This window comes from Lissotriton vulgaris, chromosome 2_1 (genome assembly GCF_964263255.1).
Source record: "Lissotriton vulgaris chromosome 2_1, aLisVul1.2, whole genome shotgun sequence".
In the NCBI taxonomy this organism is placed as follows: Eukaryota; Metazoa; Chordata; class Amphibia; order Caudata; family Salamandridae; genus Lissotriton; species Lissotriton vulgaris.
Genome location: NC_141687.1, coordinates 2,111,135,498 through 2,111,156,382, shown reverse-complemented (window position 1 = coordinate 2,111,156,382; position 20,885 = coordinate 2,111,135,498). Strand labels below are relative to the sequence as shown.

General features: G+C 45.2%; 1 protein-coding gene across 1 annotated transcript in view; it reads right to left on the bottom strand.

Annotated features, from left to right (window-relative positions):
- Window positions 1-8,344: 8,344 nt before the first annotated feature.
- The window catches only part of MYZAP (myocardial zonula adherens protein), a 464,263-nt gene continuing 451,722 nt past the window's right edge, over window positions 8,345-20,885 (bottom strand). The window contains exons 16-18 of the mRNA XM_086958378.1: window positions 9,433-11,076; window positions 9,168-9,344; window positions 8,345-8,993 (exon numbers count right to left, since the gene is read on the bottom strand). Of these exons, the coding sequence (XP_086814504.1) occupies window positions 10,974-11,076 (103 nt within the window). The 3' untranslated portion in view covers window positions 8,345-8,993; window positions 9,168-9,344; window positions 9,433-10,973. The remainder of the gene's footprint in view (window positions 8,994-9,167; window positions 9,345-9,432; window positions 11,077-20,885) is intronic.

Sequence of the window (20,885 nt, the reverse complement as noted above, 5' to 3'; positions counted from 1 at the left end):
TATCCCCGGTCTGTACATACCATACATGTATATAGCATACTCTTTAACACTGCTTTTATTTTTTAAAGAGGTTAGTTTTGCATTTAACAGCAAATGGCTCTTGCAAATTAAAGACACTACGTTGATTTTTTGTCTGCTTTTATGCACTTTAAACTATATACATTTTACAGCTGTAGTAAAACTCTCCAGCATTTTCTATTTTACAAAAGCACAGTGAATCCATAGAAGACTAATTTAAAGCACACAGGAATACACAGACTTGGAGAACTAGATTTTCACCCACCCACTCCAAGGATTAGGTAATGTGAAGAGATATTGGGAAACGAATATTTCATTTAGACCCAAATCCGCTGGATGAGTCATAAGGAAGGAACATAAAGAGGAATATGAAAGGACTGCACCGTAAACTGAAGGTTACTGACAATAAGCTAGCCAAGGAAGAATACGCCCATAGTGGTACAAAAAGGATCTTAGATCCCTAAAGGAATGAACTCACTGGTAACAATTTGCATTACGGGTAAGTTCTACTAGTGGCATATGTTATGTTGGAGTATGGTGAATCAGAGTTTTTTAATTAAGTTTGTTGTCCGAGTTACTTGATCACAAGAATATGCATTGTTCCCATGATCACAGAGTGGTTGCTTGACTAACTATAGATAACTCTCCCACCCAAGCCTAGTTTTCTGTAGTTATCTAGGAGATTTGTAGGTCTCCCCTACATACCGCTTAGCTGTCTCCTGGCAAACAGACTTAGTATATCCAATATATGCTTTGTGCTGCCCATACCTTCCTTATGATCCAATGGTTCTTTGGTCTTTCTTAGTATCCTGCTCCTGAGTTGATGGCTTTCCTCCCACATCTGTTATCACCCAAGGAGTATTTTGGCTTCATCATGTTGTTTTGATTAGATGTATTCTATCCTTCCACTACTGAAATCAGAAACTTGCATTGCAGGGCATGAGGGACTATTTTGTTTCTCTGTGTTTCTCTCACTGCTTATTTGCCCCTGCTTTGGCCTCTGAAATAATGATTAGGCCTCCCCAGCAGCGTATTATACTCCAGCTCCCTAGAACTGTCACTGCCACCCATCATTGGGCCAGGAAAGTGGCAATGTTTACATTGATTTTTCTTTTTTTTGAGAAAATTCATTCAAAGATGACCATCTTGCAAGAAAGTGCATTCACAACAGTAATTTTTTCACAAGTTTTTCTTGAAACTGGCATTAATAAAGCCATTAGGTGTAACAGGCAAGACCTGTTGTCTATAGCAATTGCTCGTTTCACCAATTTGCATCCATGTACGAGAGATGTGGGAATAGGGAAGACAATAAAGTAATGTGAAACAAAAGAAAACATGCACCAGAGATCATCTGCTTATTGCTGTCGTTTAAAACGACCATCATACAATACATTAGAACTGTTTCCGTCTTACATTCTGCACATACTCACATATTCTTAAAGGCACAACAAGAGATATCAACCGAGGGAGAAAGAAGAAATGAGTGGGCTCTCTAATGAGTCTACTTAAAATATGAAATACTCAAGGGTAGATTTACAGTTTGGCAGACATAAGGTACTTAGTGGGAAACAGGACTCTTGGCGGCCGGACCAAAAGCACCAGTGGTGGAGAAACATCGACTCTGTCGATGGAAAGTGGACTCCAAAGGCCCGATATAGGGGTTGTAGGAGTAAAGCAATCACCTCACCCTCTCTATTTACAGGACACAGTGTGCTTTTTTCTGTTGATCACTGCCAGGAAAAGCTTAGTGGTTAGGGACAGAAAACAAAATAACAACCCCCCACACCCTAGAGAAAACTCTCAGGGTGTGGAGGTTATTAGTTTTTCGTTTTTAGAAACAAACTCATTTTGTCAGTTTGCGTAAAAAAAACCAACAAAAAAAAGTTCAACGTTTGGTGAATGACCATCAAAACCAACAGCAGCTGTCTACCAAATATTTTATACCTTGAAGGGAACTCCTGTGATGGCAGTCCTTTCAATGTACAGAGATGACTTCTGGGCTGGCAGATATCTCTTAATCTGATGATCTGTGTACCATCAGGATGGGACTTCAATGTCATCCGTCATCCAACAGACATTACGCTCTCCAGAGAATTCTAAATAAACCAGACATTTAATCTGTTCACTACTTCCTTAGAAAATGTTACCACCTTTTCTGTAGGACATAAACCTACTGACTACACGTTAGACCACAGCTTAGCATGGCTAGGGTTGAACACATAGAAAAACAAACAAGAGTTACCTGGTCCAATTGATTGCCTAAGTGTTGTGTTGCGCCAAAAGACCGCTAGACCAACATGTCATCACAATGATAATACTGGGTTGGAAAAATTCCCATCAGCCCACCATTATTGGCGGAGTATCGTCATGTGGGATGCAAATTATAAACTCAAATCTCTCCCAACGCACCTGATGATGATGCGGAGATGGGTTTTGAAAAGTACTATTCCAAACCACAGTATTTCAAAGGTAGGACTGATGGAGTGCAGTGCTCGTGAAAAAGAAAATAAAGTGTGAGTAAAATTGGCTCCTGTGACAAAAAATATGTTTATTGAGTATTGTCTCAGGGTCAAAGGTAAAAACAGCGCCTAATAGCCTTAAAGAATGACTATATCACGGCGTAGTGCATGGAGGTCGACATGTTTCAGCTTGTGTGGACAGGTCGTCCAAGCTTTCTTCAGGACCAATTGATGTTAAGCATCTGCATTATGTGAAAATTCAGTATATTAACATTTTGGATTAATCCTACCAGAACTTTAAGCCCAAATGTTCTCTGGTGTTTATCCAACTAATCGTGATTCTCCCAGAGCTCGGACGTTGGCCCTAGAGGTACCGACGGACAGAGCGGGGCCTCCTTCTTCCCGAGTGGGTGCCGGGTGAGGTGAGGTGTTCTCCCACAGAATGCTGGGAGAATCACGATTAGTTGGATAAACACCAGAGAACATTTGGGCTCAAAGTTCTGGTAGGATTAATCCAAAATGTTAATATACTGAATTTTCCCATAATGCAGATGCTTAACATCAATTGGTCCTGAAGAAAGCTTGGACGACCTGTCCACACAAGCTGAAACATGTCGACCTCCATGCACTACGCCGTGATATAGTCATTCTTTAAGACTATTAGGCGCTGTTTTTACCTTTGACCCTGAGACAATACTCAATAAACATATTTTTTGTCACAGGAGCCAATTTTACTCACACTTTATTTTCTTTTTCACGAGCACTGCACTCCATCAGTCCTACCTTTGAAATACTGTGGTTTGGAATAGTACTTTTCAAAACCCATCTCCGCATCATCATCAGGTGCGTTGGGAGAGATTTGGGTTTATAATTTGCATCCCACATGACGATACTCCGCCAATAATGGTGGGCTGATGGGAATTTTTCCAACCCAGCATTATCATTGTGATGACATGTTGGTCTAGCGGTCTTTTGGCGCAACACAACACTTAGGCAATCAATTGGACCAGGTAACTCTTGTTTGTTTTTCTATTTGGTATAGGGGTTTGAGCTACCGTGGTCGTTAAAAATTCCCCCTTTGACCCCCCCACTTGTTTTTCTAGGGTTGAACACAGTCAGACTGCACCAATCAAAAGAAATCTAGATGTTCTTGCTCTACAAAAGACAGTGTCGTTATGCTTTAAGAATCAGTTTGCAGCCTATTTGTCAACACTCTTTCTAATTAGTGTTCTATCAGCACACTGCCTATGACAGGTAGACATTTTTGGAAAGTTGATGAAGATGATGGACAGGGCGTGTTGCTGGTCACATTGGATCAGATATATTAATTGATATTGTGGACTGTCCTGTCTTAATTTATGTTATGTCATGTTAAAAGGATTTATTTACTGCAAAGAATTACCCGGAAGTATCAACGCGCTACTTCAAAGGAGAGATTGAGAATAGAAGGATTACTTAGGGAACAGACATGTTTTTAGGTTTTTCCTCTACTGAAGGTGGTCTGGGGATTATTCTAATGGAAAGAGGAAGTGCATTCCATTCCTTGGCAGTGGAGGTAACAAAACTACAGCCTTCCCAGTTGGTTCTCCTGTATCTGTTAACTACAAGTTTTCTAGAACCAGAAGATCGTAGGCCTCTTCCCGGAACATACCACTGAAAGGCACCCGTGAGAAACTTTGGACCGACCCCATGCGTGGCTTTATGGGCAAGGCAAAGAGCTTTAAATTTGATGTGCTGCCTGACAGGCTGCCAATGAAAATGTTTAATGGCCTTAGCCGCTGATTGAGGTTTAGGAGTCCCAGTTACCATTCTGACGGCAGCACTTTGCAAAACCTGCAGCTTTTTAGATATTGCTGCATGCTAAGATATAAAGCATTGCGGTAGTCGATCTTAGAAAGAGTACGTGTGGTGATCGCATTGACCGGAGGGCCAAAGTTAAGTTTGTTGTCCATAATAACGCCAAGATTTCTGGCCTTCCAGACAAGAGTGGGAAGAGGTACAAATTCTGTAGGCCAGCAGGGCAGGAACCACATGGAAGGTAAGTTCCTGAACACGACGACCTCCGTTTTAGCCGAGTTGAGTCTTAGACAATTTACATTCATTCAATTTCCTATAGCTGTCACGCAGTCACAAAAATCGGCTTGTTTATGGAAGGCAATGCCAACCCAATTTGTGTGCCATTTGCATACGATGTAAGGTCCAGCCTGAAAGATCTGATAAGGGGAGGGCCAGGGGTTCAACATAATTGTTAAAAAGAGAGAGGCTGAGAGCAGAGCCTTGTGGAACCCTGCAAGTCAAAGTGAAAGATTGAGACACAAGGTCCAGAGCAACCACCTGCGATCTATCTGATAAAAAGGATTCCAGAAGCTTAAGGGCTGACCCCTCGATCCCAACAGCTAGGAGACGTTAGATCAAAACCTTATGGTCCACTGTGTTAAAGGCTGCAGACAGATCAAGGAGTATTATCATAGCGTTTCCCCCACCATCTGTCATCGATCACATTTCTTCAGTTGTTTTAATCGGAGCGGTCTCAGTACTATGAATGCTTCTGAAACCAAATTGGGTAGTATCAAATAGGGAGTGATCAGTCAGGAATTGAGCTATTTGGATACTTTTCTAGAACTTTCGCAGAAAAGGTAAGCAGGAGATGGGTCTATAGTTGTTAAGATCATTAGGATCTAAAATGGTCTTTTTCGGTAAAGGCAGAATGCAACGTTCCAGATTCTGGTAAAAGTTCCTGATATTAGCACAGAGTTAAAAATATTGATTAGACATAATGCGATTGTATCTACTACTTTTGTAGCTATGGATGGGGGCAATAGTCCATTGGGGACCCTGACTTAATAGTGCTGATGAGAGAAGTGACACAGGATGTGGTTTAAGAAGCAAATTGAGAACATTTGGGTGCAGCTGTGGCCCCAAGATCCTTTGAGGTTAAATTAGAGTCAGAGGAGGAGTGTTGGTTAAATGTATTACATATTTTCACCTCTTTCACTGTCACAAAATGTCTGGTCATGATTTGTGATTGTGTTTTTAGGGGCTGAGGTTAAATTTGTAACCACTTAAAAAAAAATCTTTGGCAGAATGATCAGAATCATTTGTGTGAAGTAAGTTGATTTTTCTTTAATAAGTATTGCTTTATATTTGTTCAAACACATTTTATACTTTTCTCTATCTACAGTATCATATTCCTTCCTCCACCGTCTCTCCTGTCTCCTACATGCCTGTTTTTGAGGTGTGACTTTCTCAGTGAACCAAGGGGCGGGCGGCTTATTTATTTTAGAAGTAGTCATTTAGACAGGAACTGTAAGAGTTATGGCAGACTTTAGCCAGTTAGTATAGTTTGAGGAATCAACCTCAGGGGTATAAATGACACAAAGCACAGTGATTGAACAGCTTTATTAAGGAACTTACTGTGCACTTTATTCAAGGCATAGGTGGTAGTCTTAAAATTAGGAGATTTGTTAAAATTGGATAGATGTTTAAGCTTTATATTGAACAGGACTGCGTGGTGGTCGGACTATGCTAGAGGAGTAGGGTCTTTCATGATCACCATGGGATTATTTGTGAACAGACCATCCAGTGTGTGTCCTGCTAAATGGGTGGAGTGCTGTACTATTTAGTTCAGGCCAAAAAGTTTGAGTGTTTCAATTAGAATTTCGGTATCACTATTCTCTGAGTTTTCGAAGTGAAATTTATAATCACCCGTCTAAGTAAATTTGTTGTTGATTAGTCCTACTTCAAGTATGGAGCTAACATTGTGAATAATACATTTTCTGAGACCCGGTGGGTGATAGATTAACCTTCCCTTAAATAATTGTTTGGCAGAGAGATTAATTAAGAAAGTAAAGGCTTTACAGTCATCTAGAGATGCTGGTTTAATTCTGCTGGTAGCGTATTTCTGTTCAGGGCAATGCCTCCTCCTCGTTTTGATGGTCTATCTATACGATGCAGGACAAAATTAGGAAGGAGGGCAGCCAGTAAACCGGTCCTGAGGATTGATCAGCCCAGGTTTAGGTATAGACTATTCACACTGTGGAACATAGGCTCGCTGACCACCGAAGTGGTTAGACAGGCGAATGCAGTTAGTAAAATTGAGTTCCTTCATCTCTGCAAATACTGATCACCTTTATGTGCCTTAAAGGTTCCCAAAACCAGGAAATTCATTTAGCACCCCTATTTAATAGCACTAGTTGATTCTATTGTAGATCACTTGTACACTGATGATGGGCAATTCTACAAAACATGAGAGTGATACACGACAACAGTCAAACAACTTTAGCCACCTGAAAATCAACTGAAGAATCTTGAAAGTGGCATCTAATGGCACTAATAGATTAGTTCATTCAATCCATCAGCCTTCTAGCTGACTTAGACATCACAATATTAGCTGTCAATTCAGTAAAAAAAAATCTTAGTGCAAACTTTGCTTTTGATATGGCATTTAAGTCTTAGTCAGATCTATGGTTCTTAGTTGCTTTTTCAGTTATGCAACTTCAATAAATAAACTACTGTGATTTTTGACTAAGCCAACCAATGTAATTGTAGACACAATGGACTGTTCCAATCTTACAAACGCCTTTCTCAAGATGTTGCGGCTTGTCAGAACCTGGCTGAGCACAAGGCACATGCCTATAAGAAGATACACAGATTATTCTCTCCATTCCTGAGAATTTCACCTTCCCGGAGGACAAAATCAGTGCAAACATTATGGACAGTGTCAAATGGATGAACGAAAACGGTTTTAAGCTCAACAGCGATATAACTAAGCTCGTGGTATTCGGTAACAGTTGATCTCTATGGTCTCCTTCCAGTTCACTGACTGTACTCGGAAATGCTCCCATTCTGACTCCCACTTCAAAGAAATCTAGGCGTCATCTTCAATCATAATCCTGCCTTTGGTAATCAAGGTAATTAGTTAGTGTCTACCCTGCTTCATGACACTCAGAACTCTTGAGAAGCTAATTAGAATTCTTACGATTTCCTCCAGTAAAAAAGTGGTAAATTTTTTATTCACCTCAAGACTGGATTATGCCAACTCTCTTTACCTTGCTTTTCCTCACTGTTTGCTTAATCGATTGCATTTCATTCAGAATACTGCACCCCAGCAACGTTTGAAAATACCTAAATGGCAATAATTCTCAACCACCTAATTTTCACTTCATACTAGGAAGAGATCGACCTTTAAATCTCTCACAAACTCTGGGCCAGTATGCATCAGATAGATTCAATCCTATTGCCTTGTTTACTGCAATCTGATCACAATCCTGCGCTTCTCACACTAGCCTAATGTGGATGCTCTTTCTTCCATGGAGCCATGAAATACTGGAATTCTCTGCCTGCATTGAATCTATATTTTAGGGAAAATAACTGAAAATCTGGCTGTTCACTCTCTAACTCTCTCTTCTCGCCCTGAAACTGGTTATTTTCAGAGCCGGGATACCCTCTATCAGCATGCTTTAGAAAACACAAATCAAATTAAGGATAATTTTTTCGACAACAGGACATCATAAACTTACTTACTTAATTCCATGGTAGTGTGAGGTTAAAGCCCTGCCCTAATGCAATCCATAATGTTCTCAACAGGCTTGGACTATGGAGAAGGTCTCAATAAGAACAGCTATGCACAACTATGTTGCTGCACAACTCTACTGCTCACAGCAGATACTGTGTGCATGGCATCGAGGGCTAATCTGGTGTATTGCGCTTTCATGTGAGCTAGATCCAGATCGTGCAAGGCCCAGCATGGATACGTCTGCAGATCAGTAGCGCAGCACAACTGCTTAGGTCTAGCATTGTCTCTCATCAGTGGCACACATACATATTTGCTTTGTTGGTGGGTTTAGTAGGGAAGTTCACACATGATGGGTATTTAGCAAACTTTTTAATGGATGAGCTGAAATTGTTCTCATTATAAGAAGGTCTAAACATGTAAGTGATGCAACATTTATTAGACAGGTGTGCTTTTTTGATTTTATGCTTCTAGGCTTTACATACATACAACTGGTAATTTTACATATGAAGTGAAAAAGACGTGAAACACTGTATGCCATTTAAATGGAGCAATAATCAAACTCCCTGATACTTCTGAATAGGTTATGTCTTTGGCCTGCCTCGCGTGAATGTTGTGATACGTATATGTATTAAAGGCAATGTCTCAATGAAAAAATATGAGCATGCCTTCGTTATCAGAATAATTGATAAATAAGACACTACTTCTTTGAAAGCAAATGTGCATCATCTAGTGGGGCCAATTTTTGAGCAGGAGGTACACCTTTTATCCTGAATCAATCAGCTCTGATATTTCACCGTGCCTTTCAATCCAACTGATTAAAGCCTCAGCAAAATAAGGCAACAGAACGAGTTTGTACTTTCAACTTTCATATACATTTTCAAAGCCTACTGTTGAGACCTCTCTAGCGCTGCTCAGTCAAAATGTAACAGTTCTGGGACTGTCTACACAAAGTGCAACATCTCTGAGGCAGTTTACACAAAGTAAAACAGTTCTGGCGGTGCCTACACAAAGTATAACATCACTAGCGCTGCCAACGCAGTGTAACACCACTAGTGCTGCCTACACAAAGTATAACATGGCAGGCGCTCCTTACACAAAGTGTAACACCACTAGCGCTGCCAACACAGTGTAACACCACTAGCGCTGCCAACACAGTGTAACACCACTAGTGCTGCCTACACAAAGTATAACATGGCAGGCGCTCCTTACACAAAGTGTAACACCACTAGCGCTGCCAACACAGTATAACACCACTAGCGCTGCCAACACAGTGTAACACCACTAGCGCTGCCAACACAGTGTAACACCACTAGTGCTGCCTACACAACACAGTGTAACACCCCTAGTGCTGCCTACACAACACAGTGTAACACCACTAGTGCTGCCTACACAAAGTGTAACACCACTAGCACTGCCAACACAGTGTAACACCACTAGCACTGCCTACACAAAGTGTAACATTACTAGCGCTGCCAACACACTGTAACACCACTAGCGCTGCCAACAGAGTTTAACACCACTAGTGCTGCCTACACAAAGTGTAACATCTCAGGCCCTCCCTACGCAAAGTAGAACATATCAGGGTCTCTACACAAGGCATAACATCTTAGCGCTGCCAACACAGTGTAACATCACTAGTGCGGCATCCACAAATTCTAACAGGTCTCTGTCACCGCTTAGACAGAGCGTAATATCGCTGCTGCTCCCTACAAACGTGCAACATCTCTGGTGATGTGTACACAAAGTTTTGTTTACATTTTAAGCAAAAGAAATGTTTGCAACACAGTTGCCAACCTTTTGTAGCTCATTATGGATGCATGTGTGACACTGGCTGCTTCCTAGACCTCAAGAAGGCAACCTTTCAGCTAAAGTATAATTTAGTTACATTGCTGCGTGATGCAAATGTTTTCCATCGTGTGACTACTCCCTGTCTGCAAAGTGCCCTCGCAAAACAGGCCAGTAGCATCTCAAAAATGTACTATTCATCGTATATCTTTTCACAGGCAGATAGCCGTCTCCCATCACCCTATAATGAGTCTTCCACCAAGGCTCCACCCTTGCAGTGTGAAACAAGTGCACTCTGAGTTCCATAGTGTGCGCCTACTTGAGTGTCTAGCCCGGTTAGTAGCCTGTCGGAGTGTGTGCCTACTTGAGTGCTTAGCCCGGTCAGTAGCCTGTCAGAGTGTGTGCCTACTTGAGTGCCTAGCCCGGTCAGTAGCCTGTCGGAGTGTGTGCCTACTTGAGTGCCTAGCCCGGTCAGTAGCCTGTCGGAGTGTGTGCCTTCTTGAGTGCCTAGCCTGGTCAGTAGCCTGTCTGAGTGTGTGCCTACTTGAGTGCCTAGCCCGGTCAGTAGCCTGTCGGAGTGTGTGCCTACTTGAGTGCCTAGCCCGGTCAGTAGCCTGTCGGAGTGTGTGCCTACTTGAGTGCCTAGCCCGGTCAGTAGCCTGCACATTGGTCTCCTGCATGACAATTGACACCGCTGCTATCGAGCCACGTGGACCAGCCTAAGTTATTGCCTGTCCGTATAAGGGCAAAGGAATATCACTAATGTAATACAACCTAATAGTGGCCATGGAGTTAACAACGTTTAACACAACAGGTTCAATTATATAGTGCTTATATACACAAATAGTAATATAAATAAAATATCTTTCTTACAGAAATAGCATTTAGGCCTATGCCATGTGGAAACAATTTTGGCAAAAACACACAGGATGTTCTCTTAGTCGAGTACTTGAACAATTCCATGGTTAGCTCTTGTAGTGCCCCTTTGAAGGTAGCCAAGCTTAATCTAGGCAGGTTCGAGAGCACAAGGGTGTGAGGTTGAGTTCACAGTTTGCGGAAGATGTTGAATATGGGACCCAGGTGAAGTAGTCTCTGTATCTGGGAGCGCCACATCTCACTCTCCGCTGCCATTTGACGGCAGAAGTTCAGAACACTGGCCCTCGTGTAAGGGATGCGGTGAAGGCTAGCTTGTCTTCTTAGGTTGCCTCTGTGCTCTCCGCAGATAACTGAAGAACTCTCATATATGGGGTGTAGGATTTTCGCAAGAGGCTTGTGGTTTCAATTGCTCTGCCGCTGATGCTATTGGAGAAGGAAAAGGAAATAAGCCTTATAAAACAATCAAAGTAACAACTACCCCTTTTTACCCCCTTTTTGTAGCTACCTTCATACTTGCATATCTAAAACCTTTAGTTCTTCCAAAATATGTTTTAATATCGACACTGAAAGAGGGAAAGTTACTCACCATAATACCAATGATCCTCTTCAGTGAAAGACTCCTTGATATTGCAAGCTCATTGTGAACCCTGAAGATACCTGGAGTCTCAAGGCTACTGATTGTAAATGAACTATCAGAGGGGGCCCTGCCTGCTCCACTCACCTGCATGCCTTAGTCTAGTAGTTATTTTAAGAAGAAAAGTGGTTCCTGTGGAATAGATACTGGATAATAAATTAAAAAATAACGTAAATTACGTATAGTAGAACAGGGGTTGGGTGAGATGTCAAAGAGAAAGAACTACCAATATACCGGTATAGTTGTTCAATGAGTTGTATTGAAAAATTGAATTGTAGTAAAACAATTTCATACATAACGCAAAATTATTTACAGTTGTGTAAAGGAGTCCCAAGTGAAAATATGAACCAAAACATTAGAATACCATATGTGAAAAAATTGCATATGTGCAAGGTTTCGATAATTTATTGTTCCTAAAAGCAACCACTTTCTTGCATCAAAATACATAACATCTATACAATCATAGAGTGCTATATTCAAAGGTTCGCTTTTGTTAATTGTCGACGGCATTTCGCCCCTAGCATGGGTATTGGGTCTCTTCAGGACCTAAGACCCAAGATGCGGGACATCTAATTTGCCAAGGGCGCTAGAATACTGGTGAGGTTGGTGCAAACCGTGTAAGCCGTATTCTGATGTGTCCAGGGTGATTTTTTTTGTGGAGGGCTGGTGAAGGACTGCATCTGTCAGTCCTCTCCTCGGTTCAATGAGTCATTGAACCGAGGAGAGGACTGACAGATGCAGTACTTCACTAGCCATCCGCAAAAGAAATCACCCTGGACACACAATCACTGCCTGTAAGCACCCACTTTGGAATAAATACCAATTTAAAGAAGCCTGCTGCACATCGTACGGCTTCTGACAAGGAGAGGACAGCCATTGTGACCCCACCTAGGTCCGCTAGACCCATGCCCTCATTAGGTAACCCGGCTGGGTTGCTTAGTGAGTACTTTTATTTCACAATTACACGGTTTGCACCAACCTCACCATTATTCTAGTGCCCTTGGCAAATGAGATGTCCCACATCTTAGGTCCTGAAGAGACCCTATACCCATGCTAGGGTCGAAACACCGTCGACAATTAAGAAAAGCAAACCTTTGAATATAGCACTCTATGATTGTATAGATGTTATGTATTTTGACGAAAGAAAGTGGTCGCTTTTATGAACAACAAATTATTGAAACCTTGCACGTATACAATTTTTTCACATATGTTATTCTAATGTTTTGGCTCATATTTTCACTTGGGACACCTTTACACAACTGTAAATAATTTTGCATTATGTATGAAACTTTTTACTACAATTCAATTTTTCAATACAACTCATTGAACAACTATACCGGTATATTGGTAGTTCTTTCTCTTTGACATCTCACCCAACCCCTGTTCTAATATACGTAATTTACGTTATTTTTTAATTTATTATCCAGTATCTATTCCACAGGAACCACTGTTCTTCTTAAAATAATTTACTACCCTGGTTCCGTTGTGAGTAGGGTCCCCTTGTTTTCCTTTTCGATTAGTCTAGTTGTTAGCATGTCACATGTGAGCCTCACTCTCCGCTCTCTCGCCTGCAGCCACAGACTGCTATCGGTTATCAAACCCCAGATGGCGGCTTCTAGCACATCTTGTGCTGATGGTCTCATTGCCTCTGCCCTGTCATTAGGTGCAACATAACTAGTGATCTAGGTGCAAAGGTGATCTAGGTGCTAGGGCCAAATAATTAGTGCAGCTTGCAAAACAGTCAGTCATCTGGGTGCTGATATCATCCAGCCTAAATGTTTCATACAGGAAGTGAAAAGTTACGTAAATGCCATCAGTGGATATGTTCTTTAAAACCCGTGCAGTGCATTTGAAACCCTAATAGGTGCTTAACAAAACTGATGGAAAAACCTGGAATATTTATAAATATTAAATATCAGAAATTTATACCAGTTAGCCTGTAAAAAAAAATCCATCATTTTGTTCTTCACCCATTTATTTACTCTGTCTATCCAGTGCTTTGTACCATAAATGTCAATCTGTTAGGACACCTTTCTGTATGTAAGGCCTCCGTGCAGATGCACAGAGTAGATATATAGGAAATATGAGTGCATATTATTCCATCGGTTTCGGAACCATGGCTTACTATTTTAGATTACACATTGTTCCTGCAGAATAACATGTTGTAACTGTATTTCATATTAATAGCGCTATCAAAATCAAATGAAATTTGCAGAAGTCTGGGCTGAAAAAAACACTTGTGAAATTTAGTTCTGGTTATCTAGTGCCTTTGTAACATCTTTGAATTATGAAATGTTGCCTTCCTGATCTCAACTTAAGTTAATTCCAAAAGCGATACACATCTCACACCGTGTACCTCTATATGGACACTGCCTGCCAGCAGCTACTTCAACAGACTGACCACTCAGCGCCAGGATTGGGACAGTGGATACTAAGGGCTGGCAATAGGAGACAATGGTTTGAGTGGATTCCAATAACATCCTTTCCATTAGAAGGGAACACGAAGAATTGGAGGAGCGATGCTCCAAAGGAGTCTGCTTTAAGGAAGGAGATTTGTTTTGAAGTCCAATTGTTTAAAATGGAGACCCCGCGTAGTGGAGGCAACAGAGATCTTATCTTGTCTTCTATAGCAAAGAAAAGGACTTAGCATAATGGATTTCCTATACATGAAGCTTTGGAATAGTGTTGCCACAAAGCATAAATTCTAGACACAAACCAAACATCTTTGCTGCAAAGCTGGAAGAGGGAAGTTTCGAAATGTTATTAGGATTAACTAAAGACTGGCTGAGTTACCCTTTAAAATACCCTGCTTAACTAACTCGAAGGAGGTAACCTGCATGGATCAGAGGAAGTTACACCTAAGTTACGGAGAGTGTTGGGCTAAGATCCATCTTTATCTTCTCCAGCCTTAGTGGCACCAGTCTATTGTTGATACACTTCTAAGTGGACATTGCTTGATGACCTAAAACACAGTTATTGACTGTGGTATAAGAAATAATCAATCAATCCATAAGGGATTTGTGAAGCGTGCTACTCACCTGTAAGGGTCTCAATGCACTGTGGGGGAGAAGGTGTGTGCAGCTCCGAAACAGCCAGGTCTTGAGGCTCTTCCTGAAGGTGTGCAGAGTGGGAGAAGGTCTGATATTGATCGGGAGCTCGTTTCGGGTCTTTGCCGCAATGTAGGAGTAGGCTCTTCCGCCCGCTCTGGCTCTGTGGAGGGGTGGGGTGGGGTTTTGGTGAGGGCGAGGTCGGTGGAGCGGAGGTCTCTCTTGGGTACGTGGAACAAGACTCTTTCGTTGAGGTATTGGGTTCAGTTGTTGTAGAGGGATTTGTAGGCGTGTGTGAATAGCTTGAATGTTACTCTCTTCTCAATGGGGAGCCAGTGGAGGTCTCAAAAGTCCTGGGAGATGTGTTCATGTCGTAGATTGCAGAGGACGCGTCTGGCCGCGGTATTCTGTAGTTTGCAGAGCAGGGATTTGTTGTTTCCGGTGTAGAGGGCATTTCCGTAGTCCAGTCTGCTTGTTAGGAGTGTGTGGGTCACAGTCTTTCTGGATTCGGTGGGATCCAATTGAAGGTCTTGTGAAGGATGCAGAGGGTGTTGAATCACAAGGAAGAGATGGCGTTAATCTGTCGGGTCATGGTGATGGAGGAGTTGAGTATGATTTTGCACATGATGCAGAGGTTCCGGGCATGGTCTGTGGGAGTGGGGGGGGGGGTTGCCTAGGGCGGTAGGTCACCAGGGTTTTTTCCAGGCTGAAGGGAGGGTCCAAAGATAAGGACTTTTGTTTTCTCTAAGTTGAGCTTCAGATAGCTGCTGCTCATCCACGATGTGACGTCTTTCATTCCTTCCTGGAAGCGGAGTCTGATGATGTGGGGATCCTTCGCGAGGGAGAGGATGAGCTGGGCGTAGGATATTATGCCGAGTCCATGCAGCCTGACGATGGCGGCGAGGAGGGCCATGTAGATGTTGAAGAGCGTGAGGCTGAGCGATGATCCTTGGGATACTACGCAGTTGATCTCTGTGGGTTCAGAGAGGAAAGCCGGGAGTCTGATTCTTTGGGTTCGGCCAGTGAGGAAAGAGCGGATCCAGTTGAGGGTGGTTCCCTGTATGCCGGCGGTGTAGAGTCTGGCGGTAAGAGTGCGGTGGGAGACGTGTCAAAAGCTGCAGAGAGGTCTAGTAGGATGAGGGCGGCGGTGTGGCTCTGTTAGAGGAGAATGTGTATGTCCTCTGTAGCCGCGAGGAGGGTGGTCTTTTTGCTGTGGTTGCTGCGAAATCCAGATCGGGAAGGGCCGAGGATGGAGTGGTCTTCGATGAAGTTCGTTAGCTGGCTGTTGACAATCTTCTTGGTGACTTTAGCTGCAAAGGGGAGAAGAGAGAGATGGGTCTGTTGTTTTTGAGGTCCATCGGGTCTGCAAAGGGCTTCTTGAGGAAGGGCTTGACTTGTGCGCATTTCCAGTTGCCGGGGAATGTGCCAGATTCGAAGGTGGTGTTGATGGTGTGTTGTTGCTCGGGTGCTATGGCGGTGGTGGCTTTGTGGAAGATGTGTGGCGGGCTGGGGTCTCCTGAGTGAATGCTCTTCATGATCAAGGCGGTGTCTTCGGTGGGGACCCGGGTCCAGGTGGAGATGGTAGGCTGGCTGGCGTTGCTGGAGGTAGGTGTGGTTTTGGTGTCTGTTCACCGAAGTTGTTGTAGAGGGACTTAATTTTGAGATGGAGTTTGTTGCAGAATTCCTGGGAGGGTGCGACATCCGAGGCTTCGCTGGGGGGTTTGGTGAATTCCTGAATGACGATGAAGAGCTCCTTTGAGTTACTGGAGTTGGCGAGGATTTTGTCCTGGAGGAAAGTCCTTTTGGTTGATCTGATGCATTGGTGGTATTCTGTCATGGCATTCCTGTAGGTGGTCCAGTCTTCCAAGGTTTTATGGTTTCTCCATAATTTCTCGAGACGTCTGCAGGTGCATCTGGATTCTCGGAGGGCAGTGGTGAACCAGGTGGCTTTCATTGGGCACTGTCTGTCAGAGTTGCGGAGAGGGGCGAGCTTGTCTGCGCAGTTGGTGATCCGTGTGTGTAGTTTGTTGGCTGCAGAGTTCACGTTGGTGGTGGTGGGAGGGGTATCGTGGTAGAGGGTGAAGTTGAGGTGCTCCTCAGTGACCTTGCTCCAGTTCCTTCGCAGAAGGCGTGGGGTAGGTTTGTGAGCAGTGGCTTTATCAAGGGGGATGTGTACACCGTGGTGGTCCGTCCAGGGGGGTTGCGTGGTGTGGCTAAAGCAGATGTTCTGCCTCCCTACAAAGATGGGGTTGAGGGTGTGTCCTGCTTTGTGGGTTGGGGTGGTGACAAGCTGTTTTAGTCAGATGTTGGTGAGGTTGTCCAGGAGGGCGGTGGAGTTGGGGTCGCTGAGGTTGTCGAGGTGAAAGTTGAGGTCTCCGAGCAGTATGTAGTCCATGGAGGCGATGGCGTGGGTAAGGATGAGGTTGGTGGCAGTTGTGGTGAATGCGGTTCGTGGTCCGAGAGGTCTGTAGGCGAGGGTGCTGCGTAGGGTCGTTCTGGGGCTGGTCTGGATCTGGAAATGGAGGTGTTCCATGGGGGACGAGGAGTAATTTGTGCTGGAGGTGGTGAGAAGGAGGGAGTTCTTGTGTGCAATGGCAAATCCTCCTCCTGGGTGGTTGGGGCAGTCCTGCCTCTGCATCTTGTATCCGTCGGGGATGGCAGCAGCGATGTCGGGCGGAGGTGTGAAGAAGGCGATGTCTGGCGAAAGTGTGTCGAGGACGTCCCAGATCTCTACTGCATCTCTACTGAACGGTAGAGGGAAACTCTGCTGGAAGGTGGGAGCGGGAACCAGCATGTGCTGTGGGGGCAGCAACAGTGGGAAAAAATGGCTGAGAGGACACAAGAGGCAAAAAGGGCAGAACAAGGCACAGCAATAAGTTCAAGTTCAAGTTTAACATTTGTATAGCGCACTACTCACCCAGAGGGTCTCAAGGCCCTTGAGGGAAGGGGGTATTTTATTTGTCGAATATCCAAGTTTTTAGTTGTTCTCTGAAGGAGAGGTGGTTCTGTGTGAGGCGAAGGTGGGTGGGGAGAGAATTCCAGGATTTGGCCGCTAAGTAGGAGAAGGATCTTCCCCCCATGGTGGATTTATGGATGCGTGGAATTGCGGCGATGGCTTGATTGGACGATCGTAGTTGGCGGGTGGGGTTGTAAAAGGACAGGCGCGTGTTGAGGCATTCGGGTCCTAAGTCGTAGAGGGCTTTGTGTGCGTGGGTGAGGAGACGGAACGTTATTCTCTTATTGACGGGTAGCCGGTGGAGGTCTTTCAGGTGACCGGAAATGTGAGCTTGGCGGGGGATGTCTAGTATGAGTCTGGCTGAGGCGTTTTGGATGCGTTGGAGTTTTTTCTGTAGTTTGGCTGTGGTTCCGGCGTAAAGGGTGTTTCCGTAGTCCAGTCGGCTTGTGACTAGTGCGTGGGTGACCGTCTTTCTTGTTTCGATGGGGATCCAACGGAAGGTTTTTTTGAGCATACATAGGATGTTGAAGCATGATGAGACGGCGTTGACTTGTCTGGTCATCGAGAGGGAGGAGTCCAGGATGAAGTCCAGGTTACGTGCGTGGTCCGTAGGTATGGGTGCGTTTCCCAGGGCCGGTGGCCACCATGAGTCGTCCCAGGCAGAGGGGGATGAACCTAAGATGAGGACTTCCGTTTTGTCCGAGTTCAGTTTTAAATGGCTGTTCTTCATCCACTCGGCTACTTCTTTCATCCCTTCGTGTAGGTTGGTTTTGGCGGTGTTTGGGTCTTTGGTGAGGCAGAGGATCAGCTGGGTGTCGTCTGCGTAGGAGATGATGTTGAGGTTGTGTTGGCGCGCGATGGATGCGAGGGGACTCATGTATACGTTGAAGAGGGTGGGACTGAGTGATGATCCTTGTGGTACGCCGCAGATGACTTCGGTGGCCTCTGATCTAGAAGGGGGGAGGCGGACTCTCTGGGTTCTTCTGGCGAGGAACGAGATGATCCAGTCCAATGCTTTTCCTTGTATTCTGATGTTGCTGAGGCGTTGTATAAGGGTGCGATGACAGACTGTATCGAAGGCTGCGGAGAGGTCGAGTAGGATGGGAGCAGCTGTTTCTCCGTTGTCCAGTAGTGTTCGAATGTCGTCTGTTGCTGCGATGAGGGCAGTCTCAGTGCTGTGTTTGGCTCTGAAGCCGGACTGTGAAGGGTCGAGGGAATTGTTGGATTCGAGGAAGGCGGCGAGCTGACTGTTGACGGCTTTCTCAATGACTTTGGCGAGGAATGGGAGGAGCGAGATGGGGCGGTAGATCTTAAGTTCAGTGGGGTCTGCTGTGGGTTTCTTCAGAAGGGCGCGGAGTTCGGCATGTTTACAGCTTTCCGGGAAGGTAGCGGAGTTGAGGGAGCAGTTGATGACGTCTCGGAGATGGGGTGCGATAATGGAGTCTGCTTTGTTGAAAATGTGGTGGGGACATGGGTCGGTTGGCGATCCTGAGTGGATGGAGTTCATCAGGCGGATGGTGTCTTCAGTGGTGATTGGGTTCCAGGCGCAAAGGTTGTTGGAGGGGGGTTTTAGTTCGGAGGTGGGTGGGGTGGACTGGTCTCCGGACTGTTTTCAAAGCGGTTATGTATGTCAGCGATTTTGTTGTGGAAGAATGAGGCTAGGGAGTCGCAGAGGTCTTGGGATGGAGTGATGTCGTTGGTGCCGGCGGTGGGGTTAGTAAATTCTTTGACGATGTTGAATAGGTCCTTGCTGTTGTGGGCGTTGTTGTCGAGTCGATCCTTGAATGCTGATTTCTTGGTGGATCGGATCATCTGGTGTTGTTTGCGGGTGGCGTTCTTGAAGGTGGCCAGATTGTCAGTGGTTTGGTTTTTTCTCCAGGTTTTCTCGAGGGTGCGACAGAACTTCTTGGATTTCTTGAGGTCATCGTTGAACCAAGGGGGCTTTTTTGCTACCTTGCTTGATTTGATGTTTTTTCAAGGGTGCTAGTTCATCAGCGCTGTGGGTGATCCATTGTGTGAGGTTGGTGGCTGCAAGGTTTGGGTCCGATGATTTTGCAGGAGGGTTTTGGTGAAGCGATGTGAAGAGTTGGTCGGTGGTAATTTTGTTCCAGTTTCTGCGGGGAATTGGTTGTGGGCCGTAGTCTTAATGTAGTTGAAGTGAACGCAGCTGTGGTCTGTCCAATGGAGAGCTGTGGTGTGATTGAAGGAGATGTGCTTGCTGGAGGTGAAGATTGGGTCGAGCGTGTGTCTGAAATAGTGGGTGGGGGTGTTTACAAGTTGTTTGAGTCAGAGATTGGCGAGGTTGTCAAGAAGGGTGGTGGTGTTGCTGTCGTTGTTCTTCCAGGTGGAAGTTGAGGTTTCCCAGTAGAATGTAGTCCTCGGAGGGAAGGGCGTGTGGACTGATGAAGTCAGCGAAGTCTTTGCTGAATTGTGTGCGGGATCCTGGTGGCCTGTAGATGAGGGTGCCTCTGAGTGTGGTCTTGGGGTCGGTGTGGATCTGGAAGTGAAGGTGTTCGGCGGCTGCGAGGTTATCGTCGGAACAGGTCGTGATGTGGATGGTGTTCTTATGGACGATGGCGATGCCTCCTCCTGTTTGGTTGATGCGGTCCTTTCGGATGATCTTGTAGCTGTCCGGGATGGCTATGGCGATGTCGGGTGCTGATGAGGCGTTCATCCAGGTTTCTGTAAGAAAGGCGACGTCCGGCGATGTGGTGTTGAGTAGGTTCCAGAGGTCAATGGCATGTCTGTGGACCGAGCGGGTGTTGAGCAGGATGCACTTCAGGTGGTTAGTGTCAGAGCTCTGTTTGGAGTTTGTGGATTTGGTGTGGGTCTTGATGCAGTCGAACTTGCAGGAGTGGCAGGTGAAGGGTCCATGGGTGTGTCCTGGGGCGGCTTGGTGGCATTTTGTTGGTCGGCCGGGGTTAAGGGCTGAGAGGGTTGCGGCGTCGAACGTTATGCGGGAGGAGTGGATTTTGCGGGGGCCAGGGGGTCTGGCGCTGGGCGCGATCCAGGCGCGGACGGGCGTAGACGGGCTTACCTTTAGCGCACCTTCGGCGCGCTTAGGGCACGTCCCCTGCGCGTGAACGCTGCGCGCAAATGGATCTGACATAAGTGGAGAGTGGAGGGGGGCGGAGCGAGGGAGGAGCAGCTGGGAGGCGGGAGCGGGGTGGAGAGGACGGGCTCCGAGGCACAACAACAACAAAATGGCAGCAAAAGCGAAACCGGAACAGGTTGGGGCACAAATATGAATTACGCTGTGGGCAGTGGCACTAGCACAATCAGGCACTATTATTTAAATTCTATCATGCAATGCGAGCGCTACGATACAAACTGGCCCAGACACTCTTTAAGGCAATGCGAGCAATATACAGAATGGCAAAAATACCCCAAGAGGCAATGCGAGCTATGCACAAATGAGTGGTAGAACGCTACGGAACACAAGCAGGCACCAGTTCTATAAAAGGCAGCAAAGTAATGCGAGCAAACAACGATACCCAGGAGAGACCAGGGGGCGTGGGGAGCGACCGCTTCTGATGGAGTCAAGACGGCCACAGCGCTTCAAAAGACGGGGCGAGCCTTAGCAGTCAGTGGGAGG